Source organism: Athalia rosae, chromosome 7, assembly GCF_917208135.1.
Source record: "Athalia rosae chromosome 7, iyAthRosa1.1, whole genome shotgun sequence".
In the NCBI taxonomy this organism is placed as follows: domain Eukaryota; kingdom Metazoa; phylum Arthropoda; class Insecta; order Hymenoptera; family Athaliidae; genus Athalia; species Athalia rosae.
Window position 1 is genome coordinate 15034773 of NC_064032.1, and position 16098 is coordinate 15050870.

The 16098-nt window shown below is 38.1% G+C and overlaps 3 protein-coding genes and 1 long non-coding RNA gene across 15 annotated transcripts in view; 2 read left to right on the plus strand and 2 right to left on the minus strand.

Moving 5' to 3' along the window:
- LOC105689643 (activating transcription factor 7-interacting protein 1) overlaps nucleotides 1–2567 on the plus strand; it is a 57669-nt gene extending 55102 nt beyond the window's left edge. For all 5 annotated transcript variants that reach the window (XM_048658465.1, XM_048658466.1, XM_012406812.2 and 2 more), the window contains 8 exons: nucleotides 76–336; nucleotides 436–777; nucleotides 852–975; nucleotides 1058–1248; nucleotides 1336–1483; nucleotides 1554–1627; nucleotides 1726–1828; nucleotides 1920–2567. In XM_048658465.1, coding sequence (XP_048514422.1) covers nucleotides 76–336; nucleotides 436–777; nucleotides 852–975; nucleotides 1058–1248; nucleotides 1336–1483; nucleotides 1554–1627; nucleotides 1726–1828; nucleotides 1920–2185 — 1509 coding nt within the window. In that variant the 3' untranslated portion in view covers nucleotides 2186–2567. The remainder of the gene's footprint in view (nucleotides 1–75; nucleotides 337–435; nucleotides 778–851; nucleotides 976–1057; nucleotides 1249–1335; nucleotides 1484–1553; nucleotides 1628–1725; nucleotides 1829–1919) is intronic.
- Nucleotides 2568–2670: 103 nt separating this feature from the next.
- LOC105689647 (serine/threonine-protein kinase RIO1) lies at nucleotides 2671–4905 on the minus strand. Its single transcript, XM_012406817.3, has 5 exons — nucleotides 4705–4905; nucleotides 3602–4602; nucleotides 3324–3535; nucleotides 2961–3239; nucleotides 2671–2901 (listed from the first exon to the last, which is right to left on the minus strand). Exons 1-5 carry the CDS (start codon nucleotides 4752–4754, stop codon nucleotides 2800–2802), a joined length of 1644 nt encoding a protein of 547 aa, XP_012262240.2. The 5' UTR covers nucleotides 4755–4905; the 3' UTR covers nucleotides 2671–2799.
- Nucleotides 4561–8528, plus strand: LOC125501769. Of its 7 annotated transcripts, none has more exons than XR_007279399.1 (6): nucleotides 5049–6104; nucleotides 6158–6312; nucleotides 6431–6558; nucleotides 6618–6876; nucleotides 6962–7137; nucleotides 8473–8528. XR_007279399.1 is itself a non-coding variant. In XM_048658525.1 (5 exons), the coding sequence occupies exons 3-5, from the start codon at nucleotides 6522–6524 to the stop codon at nucleotides 6966–6968; spliced, it is 303 nt and encodes a 100-aa protein (XP_048514482.1). In that variant the 5' UTR covers nucleotides 5049–6104; nucleotides 6158–6312; nucleotides 6431–6521; the 3' UTR covers nucleotides 6969–7211. The 7 variants fall into 7 exon arrangements, 1 of the variants encoding a protein (XP_048514482.1); XR_007279401.1 differs by lacking the exon at nucleotides 8473–8528 and adding an exon at nucleotides 7531–7566; XR_007279402.1 differs by lacking the exon at nucleotides 8473–8528 and adding an exon at nucleotides 7218–7241.
- Nucleotides 8529–11479: 2951 nt separating this feature from the next.
- LOC125501775 lies at nucleotides 11480–12831 on the minus strand. 2 transcript variants are annotated; one of them, XR_007279412.1, is made up of 3 exons: nucleotides 12701–12831; nucleotides 12440–12608; nucleotides 11480–12346 (listed from the first exon to the last, which is right to left on the minus strand). It is a non-coding gene; the product is annotated as an uncharacterized LOC125501775 (long non-coding RNA). The 2 variants fall into 2 exon arrangements; XR_007279411.1 differs by having other exon boundaries at nucleotides 12440–12825.
- Nucleotides 12832–16098: the final 3267 nt, after the last annotated feature.

The following is a 16098-nucleotide window of genomic DNA, read 5'->3' on the forward strand; positions in this document are numbered from 1 at the left end:
GTATGTACATTGTTCTTGTAATTAGAGTACACTGTTAAATATAATATGCAGGTAACAGTTGCTATTTGTAATCAGGAATTGGAGGAACTTCTAATACAGAAGGTTGTAGAAACAATAACAATGCGTACCGAAAGTGGCAAGTTACGTGAACAAGCAAGAATATCTGAACGCAATTTAGAAGCTACTCGGGTTCGTTGCCAGCAACTCGCGAAGCAAATAAAAGATTTTGACATGGTCTTGTCCCGCAATGCTGTTGATCGAAAAGCGAACAATGATAAACCTGTGCCTCCCATAAAAATTAATAGATCTGTTGGATTACAGGTCAATTTTCAAACGGTAATCTATTTATTCTCCTTAATATTAATTTTCCTCAAAATATCTGCCTCATTCATTAAGTTTATGTAAAAGATTTTTTACTCATTTCAACAAATGTAGGAAAATGGTATTCAGAACTTACGGGGGCTAGCAGCTAGTAACGCTATGAAGCTAAATGTTTCAAGCCCCACCACTGTCAATGGTACCAATGTGACCACGGGGTCTCAAAAGCGTGCCTCCACAACTGCAGCTCCACGACGAGGAATAAAAGTTCGTTCACCTCGGAGAGCAAGCCTGCCCAAAAATTCCTCATCACCAGTCTGTGCCCAGACTTCTCCAGCTAAGCTCACATCTCTGGTTATGTCTAAACAAAATGATATCCTACAGAGTGGGGCTACTCCCAACAAAATTAACGAACAAATCTTACCAAATCTGAATGTCGCTCAATCTACTACTCCCAAAGTACGTTTGCCTCAAAAAAGTGTTTCACATGACAAAGAAATCTGACATTCTCTTATCATATTATATTCCGACAGAACAAAAATGTTTTCGTTACTGGAAAAGTCTCAACCCAAGGAAACCGGCCAACGGGCATTTCAAATAATAAGCCCGAATCTAGTGATTTAATTGATCTTACGGAAGAAGAGGATAGAAATAGATGTAAGCAGGAACTGCTCACATAATCAAACAATGTCTCTGTGTTCGTCCCACACTATAGCTTCATGGTATTTTACTTTTTCAGCAACTGCAAGTGGTATGTTTAGTACATTGCCAATGGTTGCATCCGTCTCATCTACAGTTCGACCCAAGTCTTTACAAAATAGGTTTCAACGAGTGGTACAAACAACAATACCTGGAAATGTTGCAATCACTACCCAACCCAATATAAGGGTGGTGCAGTCTATCAGTCAGCCAACTCCTACCGCTCTGGTTGTAAGTCTATAATAATGTTCACATTTGCATGAGGATCAGAAAACATGATTTGCCATTAGAACGATACCAATTAATGTGGTCTTGCAGAATAATATCAATGCCACAAGGTTGGCATATGTCATGCAGGGTAGCCCAGGATCTGGAAGACCAGTACTCATAGCACCAACTTCAAACCAAATACGACCCGCAACATCCACTACTCGAGGTCAATTTCCTGGTGTTGCTTACAAGGCTGGTAAGTACAATTATTGATGTGGCATTAAAGTTGGTTTTGCAACTGGTTCTTTAACTATTGCAATCTACAGGAATCTCAACTTTGGCGAATGGTGCAGTTCGAGTATTAACTACAGCAGCTGCGGCGGGAGTTACAAATACACATGTGAGTACAATTCCAATCGAACTTTCCTGAAACTTGCTGATTAGGATCATGCGTCAATCTACGTTCTTTGCTCTGAATAAAATACGCTCATTTTACAGCCACCCCCAGCGCCATTGCCAGAAGCGCCGCGTTATAAAGTAATAAATGGGATGAAGCTACCACCCCCGCCACCCTCGCTTAAAATATCAAAAGTCCCACAAGGTATCAACTTCCACCATCGATTTAGTATAATTGTTAAGTGTTCTGTCAGATTTAGATTATACCATGTATATTTGTAAATACCAAAATGCAGGTATAGTTTTGTCTTGGAATATGGCCCAATCGGACACCTATGCAGAGATTGCGAGTTATCAGCTCTACGCTTACCAAGAGACACCAGGGACACCGCCGAGTTCTGGATTGTGGAAGAAAGTTGGAGACGTACGAGCCCTGCCACTGCCAATGGCGTGTACTCTCAAAGAGTTCACACCAGGAAATAATTATCACTTTGCTGTCAGAGCCGTGGATAAACATTCCAGATATGGTCAATACAGCATCCCACGAAAAATTTCTTTATAGTAAAAGCAGAGCAATACGTTATCCTATTATCGTAATTACTAATTAATTAATTATACTAATCTAAGTTATCTATGACATCGATCGATTAAATCACATTTAATGGAATCAGAAAAACAAAATTTCAATTTGAAATGAGTTCCCCATGCGTGTAGTTATTGTCAAATATAGCGAAACACCGAATTTCGGTTTAATCAATTGGGTGTCTATTTGCTTTGTGTGCGTCAGTGATGGAATGTAAATATTAGTGATTTAGTGATGAACTATAGTATTAAAAAATATAGTATTAAAAAAGTGACGTAATGTCTAGTGCATTATTTCAGAAAAACATGCTTCAAAAGTGCTGTTTTATGAATAACTCAATAAAGACTGGGTTGTTCTTTTACTTTTTTTTTGTTTTTGTTTTGTTTTAAGTATTGCATCTCAATGCGGAAGATCCACTTGTGATTAGATGTATTAGATTTACTGTGTGAAAAACAATATGGTCATTTTTCAATCATCGTTCCTCAAATACTTTATTGCGTAGGTTGTATGAATATGATTTATAATCGTCTTCTTACAATTGATTCGGAATTGAAATGTTGAAGAAATTCAAACGCGTAGAATATATTCATTGTTTATTTTTTCTTCAATATTTTCTCCTTCCTCTTTTTAACGTGCTTTTTAATCTTCGTTTTACGATTTTCAGCCTGTTGCTCTTTGATCGCCTTTTTCCGCGCCTGGAAAGTCATTGTAAAGTATTCGGAGACTCGCGCAGACGTTGGTATTGCACACTTACCTTTCTACTCTCAGGACTTTCTCCACGTGGTCGCGCTGAATTAACGAATTTCGATTTGTCATCCTCATCCTCATCGTCATCAGACTCTTCCTCAGTATTGGATGAATCTTCCTCGCCGTACATCACGTTGGTAGCCTCATGAGCTTCGGTCAACGGAAATGTCGAGGCTTCCGATATCGCTGAGTTAGATGAATTATTTTTTAACCCAAACAATGTTGTCTGCAGCAGATGTTGCTCCCCGGGATCAACTTCACGTATATCTTTGTCAATATCTTTCACCTGTAAAATCAGGGCATGATTGGTGAAACGAGAACCATGTAATATAAAATTAAATAGAAGTTTCAACTATTCAAAACAACATACTTCGTTAAGCCTACGAGGTATGTAAGTTTGCTTGAAAACTTGATCCTCTACTTCATGGTCAACATCTGTGCCTTGTGTATCTCGTAGCTCAACCTGTTCTGCTAGTGCATCTAGGTATTTGTCAACATCTTTTTCTAGCAAACTAGGGTCAGTAATGAAGTCGAATAATTCCTTTAGCGTCATAACAGCAACTCCATGCTTCTTGAAAAATTCTGAAAAATATACCTCCTGCAAGTGAGGTCTGATTGCTTTTCTGATTTTAACATATAATTTTTTACCTGTGATATTAGTACAGTCTTTTCTGAGGAATTCAAAAGCATGAGGATGATCATGTTCAACGGATTGAGATACATCAATAACTACAATCTCTCCTTTGTGATATAGTAAATTGAATTCACTCAGATCGGCGTGAACTAATTTGCATTTGTTATACATGGCCCACATCATAACAATACAATCTCTATACAATAACCGAGCTTTAGACGAGTTTAATTCAATATCTTTCAATTTTGGTGCTGGCCATCCATCATCACCAATAAAATCCATGAGTAGGACATGACTGCGTAATAGAATTGGCTTTGGTGCATGAACTCCTGCTTGACTGAGTCTCAAAAGATTCCGCATTTCTTTTTCTGCCCAGGTACGAACCATTTTACGTGGATTGTGACGACAATATCCATGTCTGAAGCGAAATCCACCTGTAACGTACTTGTCTCTATCCTTGAAAACCAATATGGAAGTTTTGTAGATTTTTATTGCAAATTCAATGCCAGTTTTAGAAGTAGCGTGATAAACATTCGCCTCTTTACCCGTTGATATACATCCGTTAATTTCGGCAATTATACCTTTGTTCAGCAGCTTAAATAAGATCATGCGAGTTCTAGGATCCATTACTTGCTCTGCTGTAGCTCTATCACGCTTGTCTTTGGTTCGAATGCGATCATTTTCCGTTCGTTTATTACTCTCAATGAGTAAATTTACAGCTTGATCAGAAAGATTTGTTCCTTCATACTTTTCAACATTTATTTTATCAGAATATCGACGGAATAATTTATCAGAAGGCTGGTAATTGGAGATCTTATTGCTCAATGTTTGGCTGTTAGGAGTTGTGTGTGGATACTTATTATTGGTAGATCGATAGTGGCCTTTATCATCCACATCCCAATCGTCAACATCGTCTTGAGAATCATATTCTTCGTCGTCCTCCATTTCTACCAGCAACTTTTCTGTTGCAGAAGTTATTTGAAAAACTGCTAGTGGCTGACCTTGTTTGGTCACTCTGAAATTGTGATACAAATGATGAACAAAATATTTTCTTTAAGTTAAAAATATCAGAAGCTGGATTGTACCGACGTTTAATCTGTAATATAGTGGTACGTACATCAATTCGTCCTCAGCATCACTAAACTGGCCTTCAACTGCTGTAGCCATTGCAATGAATTAGTCAACACACAATAAAACGATGTTATTACTTGTAACAACTATTTTGTGAAAATTAAGCATCCACGTGGATAACCTGAACTCCCATATAAATACTTGAGTATGACTCAAGATTTAACTTGGGTGTTGTGTCATTTAACGCAATCTTGCGCAAGAAGTGTTCTATTAACCACCATTGAGGGCAGCACGTCGTACGTCGGTATGCTCGCGAAGTAGGGTTGAGAAGGGGATGGTTTGTATTCACCACGCGGTCAGATCGCAGGGAAACACCGAGCGCGTTATTTGAAGCAATACTAGATTTGTTTTATGAGATTATGATAAAATAAATATACTCAGATGATAGTTAGAAATATTTGATGAAATACAGCTAATGAATAAAAACCACGTGCGGCTGTAGTCGACATAATCGCTACTATCTCCGCAACGTGTCCGAACATATCTTTTCTATACATTTTATATCTTGAGTTTATCACTGAACATGCATTTTTCTATTTAATAAATCCATGTAATATTCCCAATAATGTGTTGCAATTCATTTTCAATCTTCACCGAAAAGCCCCCTCAAATTGACACTTCATTAATTATTCATCCGTGTTATTTAATTAAGACGAAATTGGGCATAAAATGATATTCATAAAGGTACAACTGCTCGTAAAAAAAGAAGGAATTCGCAGATAATACCAAAGTAACGGTATCATATTTAACAATATAATGTTCGGGTGTGTCAATAACCGCCGCCGTCTCCGTCTCATCGGAGAATATATCAGTAAAGAAATGTTTTATTTATCAATTTTCTAAATTTATACAATATTTAATGATAAACCATGTTATATTTTCATATTTCCTTGAATTCCGTGCAAAGAGTCTCGTAATAAAGTCGTAATAAGTCTTGGTCGTGAGGTTCGATGCCGGGCAAAATCGTAGATATGGCTGATTTTCGTGTCGCCGGGGCGAAAATTGAACGTCGAAAAATGAATTTTGGTATCAGGAGAATATGATGAGTGAGGAGCCAGGAAATCAGGAGACTATACGCAAACGTTAGTAACTCGTCGAAATAGCAGACGAGTTTAAGCTCCGAGTTTTTTCGCGGCTTCCTATTGGTTGCCCGGCGCCATCATGCTTTTTTTGCTAGGAACCAATAGGAAGCCGCGAAAAAGCTCGGAGTAAACTCGTCTCCTATTTCGACGAGTTACTAACGTTTGCGCATAGTCCCCCAATTTCAAAATGGACCCCGCCGCCGGATTGAACATGAATCAAATTGGCAGAGCAGATGTTAATTTAAACGGGTTAATTAATAGTATATTCGGACGAATAAAGATTATTTATACAGCAGTGCATTAAGTGAGTCTTGCGAAATTGTTCAGCATGTGAAATAATAATTGATTTGTTTGTAGGAATCGTTTGAAAATCAACGGTATGGCACTGCGAGTATATCACGTTATTTTGCGAATGCTCAACCTCTACTCTAACGATTGTATGACAGCTCCCAGACGTTTACACCAGATGAGATTTCTATGCGTGCTGACACTCAATTATACAATTAGTAAAGGTATGATCTTCCAACATCCGGCATGCGGTGTGCTTTATTTGAATGAACGACGTTGAGGTTCAGTCAGTGACAGTTTCTGTATGGTGCTTATTAAGTTCATTTTTATTTTTTTCGGCAGTGAATACTACTGGAAGTAAATGTCACCATTTCGGAGTAGAAGAATCAAAGTGCTACCTCAAGAGCAGAGGGGCTAGACTGACAGCTAGAATATGGGATTCAATCTAGAGAAAAGTCCGATCATACTTGGTTGGTTTTAAAATGAATACCAGAAGAGATGATCACTGCTATTCGTTTCATTCTTCCAGGTCGAACTGTATTTGTCCCAGGGGAGAATGCAAAGCTGAAACGACAGAGTGCTTGCGGTATATGTCAGATGTTATTATTACACCCCTGTGTACCTTGGCGGAAAGTCACTGCCAGTGTGTCGCTGGGCAAGGTCCAGCTGCCCACCGCAAACATGTTGTTGCTCTGCTTCTGCAAACGACACAGAGAGTTGAAGAAAGAGAAATCATACTTCCTAGTACATGTATCATTTCAAGAACTGCAGTCATTTCACAACCCATGGTAGCCCTACTTTTAAACCTCTCTTAAAGTTCAAGATATGCCATGTGTTAGAAATAATATTGAAAATATCTCTCTCCTTTCTTAGGATATGAAATGCAAATCAGCTGGAGACTTGGAGTCCTATACAAAAAGAATCGTAACCACAGGATCCGAGATGCGTACATCAACTTTCGTAGATTTCATTACAGCTGTATGCCTTCCAAGCATACTATTATGTCGGTCTTCACATTCGGCATATGAAGCTCAAGTGCCCGTCAAAATGTCCTTGATTTTTCATTGTTTCGAACGATTATTCGTTGATAACTCGATCATTTTCATAGATGGAATTATTTTTCTTGCAGATTCGGATTCCTGGGATCAAAATACATAAGGAAAGCGTAAGAAACTCTTCGGAAAAAATCTGGATCTTCATCTCAGATTTTGAGAAAATTCCAAGGCTATAGGCTTACTGTTTTTTTCGGCAAAAAAGTGAAGTATTCCCCAGAATAATTCCAGGACGCTTTTCCTACGTAAAAAAGTGTATCGAACAAGAAGCCGTTAATCAAATTGAGCTGGCGTAAGATCCCATAAAGATATCTTTGATTTTTCACTTTTTCGAACGATTATTCGTTGATAACTCGATCATTTTCATAGATGGAATTATTTTTCTTGCAGATTCGGATTCCTGAGATCAAAATACATAAGGAAAGCGTAAGAAACTCTTTGGAAAAAAATCTGGATCTTCATCTCAGATTTTGAGAAAATTCCAAGGCTATAGGCTTACTGTTTTTTTCGGCAAAAAAGTGAAGTATTCCCCAGAATAATTCCAGGACGCTTTTCCTACGTAAAAAAGCGTATCGAACAAGAAGCCGTCAATGAAATTGAGCTGGCGTAAGATCCCATAAAGATATCTTTGATTTTTCACTTTTTCGAACGATTATTCGTTGATAACTCGATCATTTTCATAGATGGAATTATTTTTCTTGCAGATTCGGATTCCTGGGATCAAAATACATGAGGAAAGCGTAAGAAACTCTTTGGAAAAAAATCTGGATCTTCATCTCAGATTTTGAGAAAATTCCAAGGCTATAGGCTTACTGTTTTTTTCGGCAAAAAAGTGAAGTATTCCCCAGAATAATTCCAGGACGCTTTTCCTACGTAAAAAAGCGTATCGAACAAGAAGCCGTCAATGAAATTGAGCTGGCGTAAGATCCCATAAAGATATCTTTGATTTTTCACTTTTTCGAACGATTATTCGTTGATAACTCGATCATTTTCATAGATGGAATTATTTTTCTTGCAGATTCGGATTCCTGAGATCAAAATACATAAGGAAAGCGTAAGAAACTCTTTGGAAAAAAATCTGGATCTTCATCTCAGATTTTGAGAAAATTCCAAGGCTATAGGCTTACTGTTTTTTTCGGCAAAAAAGTGAAGTATTCCCCAGAATAATTCCAGGACGCTTTTCCTACGTAAAAAAGCGTATCGAACAAGAAGCCGTCAATGAAATTGAGCTGGCGTAAGATCCCATAAAGATATCTTTGATTTTTCACTTTTTCGAACGATTATTCGTTGATAACTCGATCATTTTCATAGATGGAATTATTTTTCTTGCAGATTCGGATTCCTGAGATCAAAATACATGAGGAAAGCGTAAGAAACTCTTTGGAAAAAAATCTGGATCTTCATCTCAGATTTTGAGAAAATTCCAAGGCTATAGGCTTACTGTTTTTTTCGGCAAAAAAGTGAAGTATTCCCCAGAATAATTCCAGGACGCTTTTCCTACGTAAAAAAGCGTATCGAACAAGAAGCCGTCAATGAAATTGAGCTGGCGTAAGATCCCATAAAGATATCTTTGATTTTTCACTTTTTCGAACGATTATTCGTTGATAACTCGATCATTTTCATAGATGGAATTATTTTTCTTGCAGATTCGGATTCCTGGGATCAAAATACATGAGGAAAGCGTAAGAAACTCTTTGGAAAAAAATCTGGATCTTCATCTCAGATTTTGAGAAAATTCCAAGGCTATAGGCTTACTGTTTTTTTCGGCAAAAAAGTGAAGTATTCCCCAGAATAATTCCAGGACGCTTTTCCTACGTAAAAAAGCGTATCGAACAAGAAGCCGTCAATGAAATTGAGCTGGCGTAAGATCCCATAAAGATATCTTTGATTTTTCACTTTTTCGAACGATTATTCGTTGATAACTCGATCATTTTCATAGATGGAATTATTTTTCTTGCAGATTCGGATTCCTGAGATCAAAATACATAAGGAAAGCGTAAGAAACTCTTTGGAAAAAAATCTGGATCTTCATCTCAGATTTTGAGAAAATTCCAAGGCTATAGGCTTACTGTTTTTTTCGGCAAAAAAGTGAAGTATTCCCCAGAATAATTCCAGGACGCTTTTCCTACGTAAAAAAGCGTATCGAACAAGAAGCCGTCAATGAAATTGAGCTGGCGTAAGATCCCATAAAGATATCTTTGATTTTTCACTTTTTCGAACGATTATTCGTTGATAACTCGATCATTTTCATAGATGGAATTATTTTTCTTGCAGATTCGGATTCCTGAGATCAAAATACATAAGGAAAGCGTAAGAAACTCTTTGGAAAAAAATCTGGATCTTCATCTCAGATTTTGAGAAAATTCCAAGGCTATAGGCTTACTGTTTTTTTCGGCAAAAAAGTGAAGTATTCCCCAGAATAATTCCAGGACGCTTTTCCTACGTAAAAAAGCGTATCGAACAAGAAGCCGTCAATGAAATTGAGCTGGCGTAAGATCCCATAAAGATATCTTTGATTTTTCACTTTTTCGAACGATTATTCGTTGATAACTCGATCATTTTCATAGATGGAATTATTTTTCTTGCAGATTCGGATTCCTGAGATCAAAATACATAAGGAAAGCGTAAGAAACTCTTTGGAAAAAAATCTGGATCTTCATCTCAGATTTTGAGAAAATTCCAAGGCTATAGGCTTACTGTTTTTTTCGGCAAAAAAGTGAAGTATTCCCCAGAATAATTCCAGGACGCTTTTCCTACGTAAAAAAGCGTATCGAACAAGAAGCCGTCAATGAAATTGAGCTGGCGTAAGATCCCATAAAGATATCTTTGATTTTTCACTTTTTCGAACGATTATTCGTTGATAACTCGATCATTTTCATAGATGGAATTATTTTTCTTGCAGATTCGGATTCCTGAGATCAAAATACATGAGGAAAGCGTAAGAAACTCTTTGGAAAAAAATCTGGATCTTCATCTCAGATTTTGAGAAAATTCCAAGGCTATAGGCTTACTGTTTTTTTCGGCAAAAAAGTGAAGTATTCCCCAGAATAATTCCAGGACGCTTTTCCTACGTAAAAAAGCGTATCGAACAAGAAGCCGTCAATGAAATTGAGCTGGCGTAAGATCCCATAAAGATATCTTTGATTTTTCACTTTTTCGAACGATTATTCGTTGATAACTCGATCATTTTCATAGATGGAATTATTTTTCTTGCAGATTCGGATTCCTGGGATCAAAATACATGAGGAAAGCGTAAGAAAACTTCATTGAAAAAGTTCTGAATTATCATCTCAAATTTTGAGAAATCTCATCGAGACACACAGATCAATTAGGACTAATACCAGATGCTACGCGTGAACTCAAAGAAGTTTTATTTTGGGCAGGAATCCTTCTGAACAAAGACCCGTTAAGTTCTGGTTGAGATTCATCATATTTTCTCACCTCTCTTTCATCTTCATTTCCGGAAAAGCATTGAGGCATTGTGGTCTCTGAGGCAACGGTGATACTGCACCCGCATAGAAAATACAAGACTTTCCTCGATGCATTCACACACACTGGACTTGTAGTCAATATCCTGTAGTTCGGTGATTCATACATCCAATTTTTATGTGTTCCGAGTGGATACTTACGTAGAAATGAACAATAATGTATACCTCCCGTATCTTAGAGAACAATAAGTGAATAATTGATGATAATTAAAATGAAACTATCGGCCATACTCTTGTAACGCATCAATTATAAGCATACAAAAATGAATTCATATTGTCCATTGCAAAGTCTCAATATGTATTCTTGACGCTTGATTTATTAATAAAAACTCTCTGTAACTGATACGTCGATTGTTAAGTCTTCAATAATTACATCCCTGTATGCATCATGACATGATATCCATTGTTGGTGATATATTCATGCGTGCATCATATCATACATCATCACATGCATGCATGCTTATCAGATCACACTGAATCACAACCGGAAGTGATAATGCAGAGCTCGAGAATACCGGCCCTGAAAATTGAAAGTTTGCCCAAAAGTAGGTATTTGTATCAGGAGAACATGAAACCTGAGGAGGTGGTCCGAGACCTGGTGCCTCATCATGTGCATGCCTTCAATTCTTTGTATTCAATCCTAGTATGATAGAAAGAGCAACTGGTCCTTTGCAGGACCAACTATGTGCCTGCCTGTGTATTCGATCATTCAATAATTCATGCATAGAAAAGTTCCAAGCCATTATGTTGTATCATTCTTCATCACTTGCTTGCTCACTATTCGTCATTCTAGGTCTCTACATGTCAATGTGTGATGGTTCCAGGAGTGTAAATAATAGGAAACAAGTATTCAGTTTGAAAATAGCCTATCATTTATTCATGAGTTATGCAAGGAATACATTTAGCATACATACATTATTCAAATAATTATAAAAAACTTTGCAATATCTTTCACAAGATGTACAATGTTCATTTCAATGATACAATATTGCCCCAGTAATTCAAATGAATAGAACTTATGAATACATTACATGAAGACTTATTCGCATACATCAACTATTCGACGCTATGCATGTGTATGATAATTATTTTGCAATTTTTAAACTTGCAGGTGTAAGCACACTTCCTGTTCTAGGTAAGGAGATGCTCGTCAGAAAGTGCTGATACCGGATAAATAGCGCACAGAAATCGGTTTACCATCCTCCACTCAGGATTTTGCGAATCGAATCTGCAAGTTGAAGGAGCGGTGGCAATTCTCCCTTCAGTACAACCTCATCGTCAGAGTCTCTTTCTCTGGGTTGGTCTACGATCATTCGATTAGAACATCCTTGCATTCGAAATAAAAAACTGAAACCAAAATAGAGATCATGCTTATATTATTCATGAAAGATACTGATATTATGCAACAACACCTTGCCTACATCCCTCTCATCTTGCTGTAGCACCTACAGTTATGCTCCATAGATATACTCGGTGATATTATGAACCCAGTTATCCTCTCCGAGTTGAATCACCAGTCAAACATGTTTCTTGTACTTTGAAACTGACGCAGTAAGATTCTCTTTGCTTCACTTGGAGTTTACCGGCAGCATCTGGTACGAGTCCTGTTTGATCTGTGTCTTCTAAGCGTACAATGTAATTTCCTTGGTTTGAATAGCTGATATAAAGCTGCACCATGTTGCACAGAGCTGTATGGAGGCCTTCGAGATGCAGGTAACCTGAAAATGGCATCGGAGCAAAGAATCACATCGTTAGGAAGAAAACCCAGATCCTCGTCTCTCGACTGACCAGTGAATCTTTTCTAAGCTCACCTGTTGGAATCGGGGCACTCCTTGTGTCTTGTACGCCCTTTTGGAAAATTTTTGAGGATTTCAGTCGGAGAGTAGAGAACGCTGCACTTTGTGCATGTCACCGAGTGTCACGCGATAGAGATTATGAATTGAATCAATTCTCTTTCATTTCCCTGAATTAGAGGGTCACCTGCAAACGTCAGTTGCGCGTAAAGCCACACACGTCAAGATGAACAAGAGAAACCATGAGAATGCACCCATTCCAATTGATTTGTCAATTACCGCATCTTTCCATGGCCCTGGAAGCATTTTGTGATATGCAACTAGAGTTACACCATCCCAGATTGATTCTGAATTTTTTTCTGATTCTTTTCAAGTTTCTTTAATTTCTTCTGATTTTTTCTAATTTTTTCTGATTTTTTCTGATTTTTTCCGATTTTTTAGTTAATTATTCGAATTTTCCGCGTATTTCTCTGGGCGCCGCCATTTTCTCTAAGCTCCGCCCACCGCGAGTACAGCTAGCGCCATGTGGCGGAATTTTCGTGAACTAAAATCCCAAGTTTCTTGCCCCTTGACGTCAGGCAATGTGATGCGTGAAAGAGAGGTATAACGGTCAATACTTTTACGGTTTTCCCCGAGCGCTCGGAGCCGAAGGGGTCAATACTTTTTCGGTTTTCCTCGGACGCTCGGAGGCGGTCGTCGTTCTTCGGCGGTTTTCCTCGGACGCTCGGAGGCGGTCGTCGTTCTTCGGCGGTTTTCCTCGGACGCTCGGAGGCGGTCGTCTTTCTTCGGTTTTCCTCGGACGCTCGGAGGCGGTCGTCGTTCTTCGGCGGTTTTCCTCGGACGCGGTCGTCTTTCTTCGGTTATCCTCGGACGCTCGGAGGCGGTCGTCGTTCTTAGGCGGTTTTCCTCGGACGCTCGGAGGCGGTCGCGTTCTTCGGCGGTTTTCCTCGGACGCTCGGAGGCGGTCGTCTTTCTTCGGTTTTCCTTAGACGCTCGGAGGCGGTCGTCGTTCTTCGGCGGTTTTCCTCGGACGCTCGGGTGCGGTCAATACTTTTGCGGGTTCTCTCGCCCGAGGAAAACCGCAAAAGTATTGACCCTTATACCTCTCTTTCACGCATCACATTGCCTGACGTCAAGGGGCAAGAAACCTGGGATTTTAGTTCACGAAAATTCCGCCACATGGCGCTAGGTGTACTCGCGGTGGGCGGAGCTAAAGAAAATGGCGGCGCCCAGAAATATGCGCGAAAAATCTAATAATTAATTAAAAATCGGAAAAAATCAGAAAAAATCAGAAAAAATTAGAAAAAATTAGAAAGAATTAGAAAAAATTGGAAAATCTCAGAAAAAATTGGAAAGAATCAGGAAAAAATCTAGAATACATCTGGGATGGTGTTACTCCAGTTGCATATCACGAAACGCTTCCAGGGCCGAGAAAAGATGCGGTGATTGTGGTAATTGCGGTGAATGTATTTATAAGAGTGGGATTGAATACATATGATTGCATAAAATCAGCCCAGCATACAGTTGCTTATGTCTTCATCATACCCTGTGAGAGTATGATTTATTACACAGAAATAAAGGCATGGACATGATGAGGCACCAGGTCTAGGAACATCTTTTCGAAGTATCTGCAAGAAAAATAATTCCATCTATGAAAATGATCGAGTTATCAACGAATAATCGTTCGAAAAAGTAAAAAATCAAAGATATCTTTATGGGATCTTACGCCAGCTCAATTTCATTGACGGCTTCTTGTTCGATACGCTTTTTTACGTAGGAAAAGCGTCCTGGAGTTATTCTGGGGAATACTTCACTTTTTTGCCGAAAAAAACAGTAAGCCTATAGCCTTGGAATTTTCTCAAAATCTGAGATGAAGATCCAGATTTTTTTCCAAAGAGTTTCTTACGCTTTCCTCATGTATTTTGATCCCAGGAATCCGAATCTGCAAGAAAAATAATTCCATCTATGAAAATGATCGAGTTATCAACGAATAATCGTTCGAAAAAGTGAAAAATCAAAGATATCTTTATGGGATCTTACGCCAGCTCAATTTTATTGACGGCTTCTTGTTCGATACGCTTTTTTACGTAGGAAAAGCGTCCTGGAATTATTCTGGGGAATACTTCACTTTTTTGCCGAAAAAAACAGTAAGCCTATAGCCTTGGAATTTTCTCAAAATCTGAGATGAAGATCCAGATTTTTTTCCAAAGAGTTTCTTACGCTTTCCTCATGTATTTTGATCTCAGGAATCCGAATCTGCAAGAAAAATAATTCCATCTATGAAAATGATCGAGTTATCAACGAATAATCGTTCGAAAAAGTGAAAAATCAAAGATATCTTTATGGGATCTTACGCCAGCTCAATTTCATTGACGGCTTCTTGTTCGATACGCTTTTTTACGTAGGAAAAGCGTCCTGGAATTATTCTGGGGAATACTTCACTTTTTTGCCGAAAAAAACAGTAAGCCTATAGCCTTGGAATTTTCTCAAAATCTGAGATGAAGATCCAGATTTTTTTCCAAAGAGTTTCTTACGCTTTCCTCATGTATTTTGATCTCAGGAATCCGAATCTGCAAGAAAAATAATTCCATCTATGAAAATGATCGAGTTATCAACGAATAATCGTTCGAAAAAGTGAAAAATCAAAGATATCTTTATGGGATCTTACGCCAGCTCAATTTGATTAACGGCTTCTTGTTCGATACGCTTTTTTACGTAGGAAAAGCGTCCTGGAACTATTCTGGGGAATACTTCACTTTTTTGCCGAAAAAAACAGTAAGCCTATAGCCTTGGAATTTTCTCAAAATCTGAGATGAAGATCCAGATTTTTTTCCAAAGAGTTTCTTACGCTTTCCTCATGTATTTTGATCTCAGGAATCCGAATCTGCAAGAAAAATAATTCCATCTATGAAAATGATCGAGTTATCAACGAATAATCGTTCGAAAAAGTGAAAAATCAAAGATATCTTTATGGGATCTTACGCCAGCTCAATTTCATTGACGGCTTCTTGTTCGATACGCTTTTTTACGTAGGAAAAGCGTCCTGGAATTATTCTGGGGAATACTTCACTTTTTTGCCGAAAAAAACAGTAAGCCTATAGCCTTGGAATTTTCTCAAAATCTGAGATGAAGATCCAGATTTTTTTCCAAAGAGTTTCTTAAGCTTTCCTCATGTATTTTGATCTCAGGAATCCGAATTTGCAAGAAAAATAATTCCATCTATGAAAATGATCGAGTTATCAACGAATAATCGTTCGAAAAAGTGAAAAATCAAAGATATCTTTATGGGATCTTACGCCAGCTCAATTTGATTAACGGCTTCTTGTTCGATACGCTTTTTTACGTAGGAAAAGCGTCCTGGAATTATTCTGGGGAATACTTCACTTTTTTGCCGAAAAAAACAGTAAGCCTATAGCCTTGGAATTTTCTCAAAATCTGAGATGAAGATCCAGATTTTTTTCCAAAGAGTTTCTTACGCTTTCCTCATGTATTTTGATCTCAGGAATCCGAATCTGCAAGAAAAATAATTCCATCTATGAAAATGATCGAGTTATCAACGAATAATCGTTCGAAAAAGTGAAAAATCAAAGATATCTTTATGGGATCTTACGCCAGCTCAATTTCATTGACGGCTTCTTGTTCGATACGCTTTTTTACGTAGGAAAAGCGTCCTGGAA

Excerpts from the sequence above, each read along its gene's own strand:
- LOC125501769 (XM_048658525.1), top strand. The coding sequence starts at position 6,522 with ATGGGATTCAATCTAGAGAAAAGTCCGATCATACTTG. Across the intron at positions 6,559-6,617 it reads GAAAAGTCCGATCATACTTG|GTCGAACTGTATTTGTCCCA; the intron begins GTTGGTTTTAAA and ends TCATTCTTCCAG.
- LOC105689647 (XM_012406817.3), bottom strand. The coding sequence starts at position 4,754 with ATGGCTACAGCAGTTGAAGGCCAGTTTAGTGATGCTGAGGACGAATTG. Across the intron at positions 3,536-3,601 it reads AGACTGTACTAATATCACAG|AATTTTTCAAGAAGCATGGA; the intron begins GTAAAAAATTAT and ends TATATTTTTCAG. Across the intron at positions 2,902-2,960 it reads AAAGTCCTGAGAGTAGAAAG|GCGCGGAAAAAGGCGATCAA; the intron begins GTAAGTGTGCAA and ends ATGACTTTCCAG.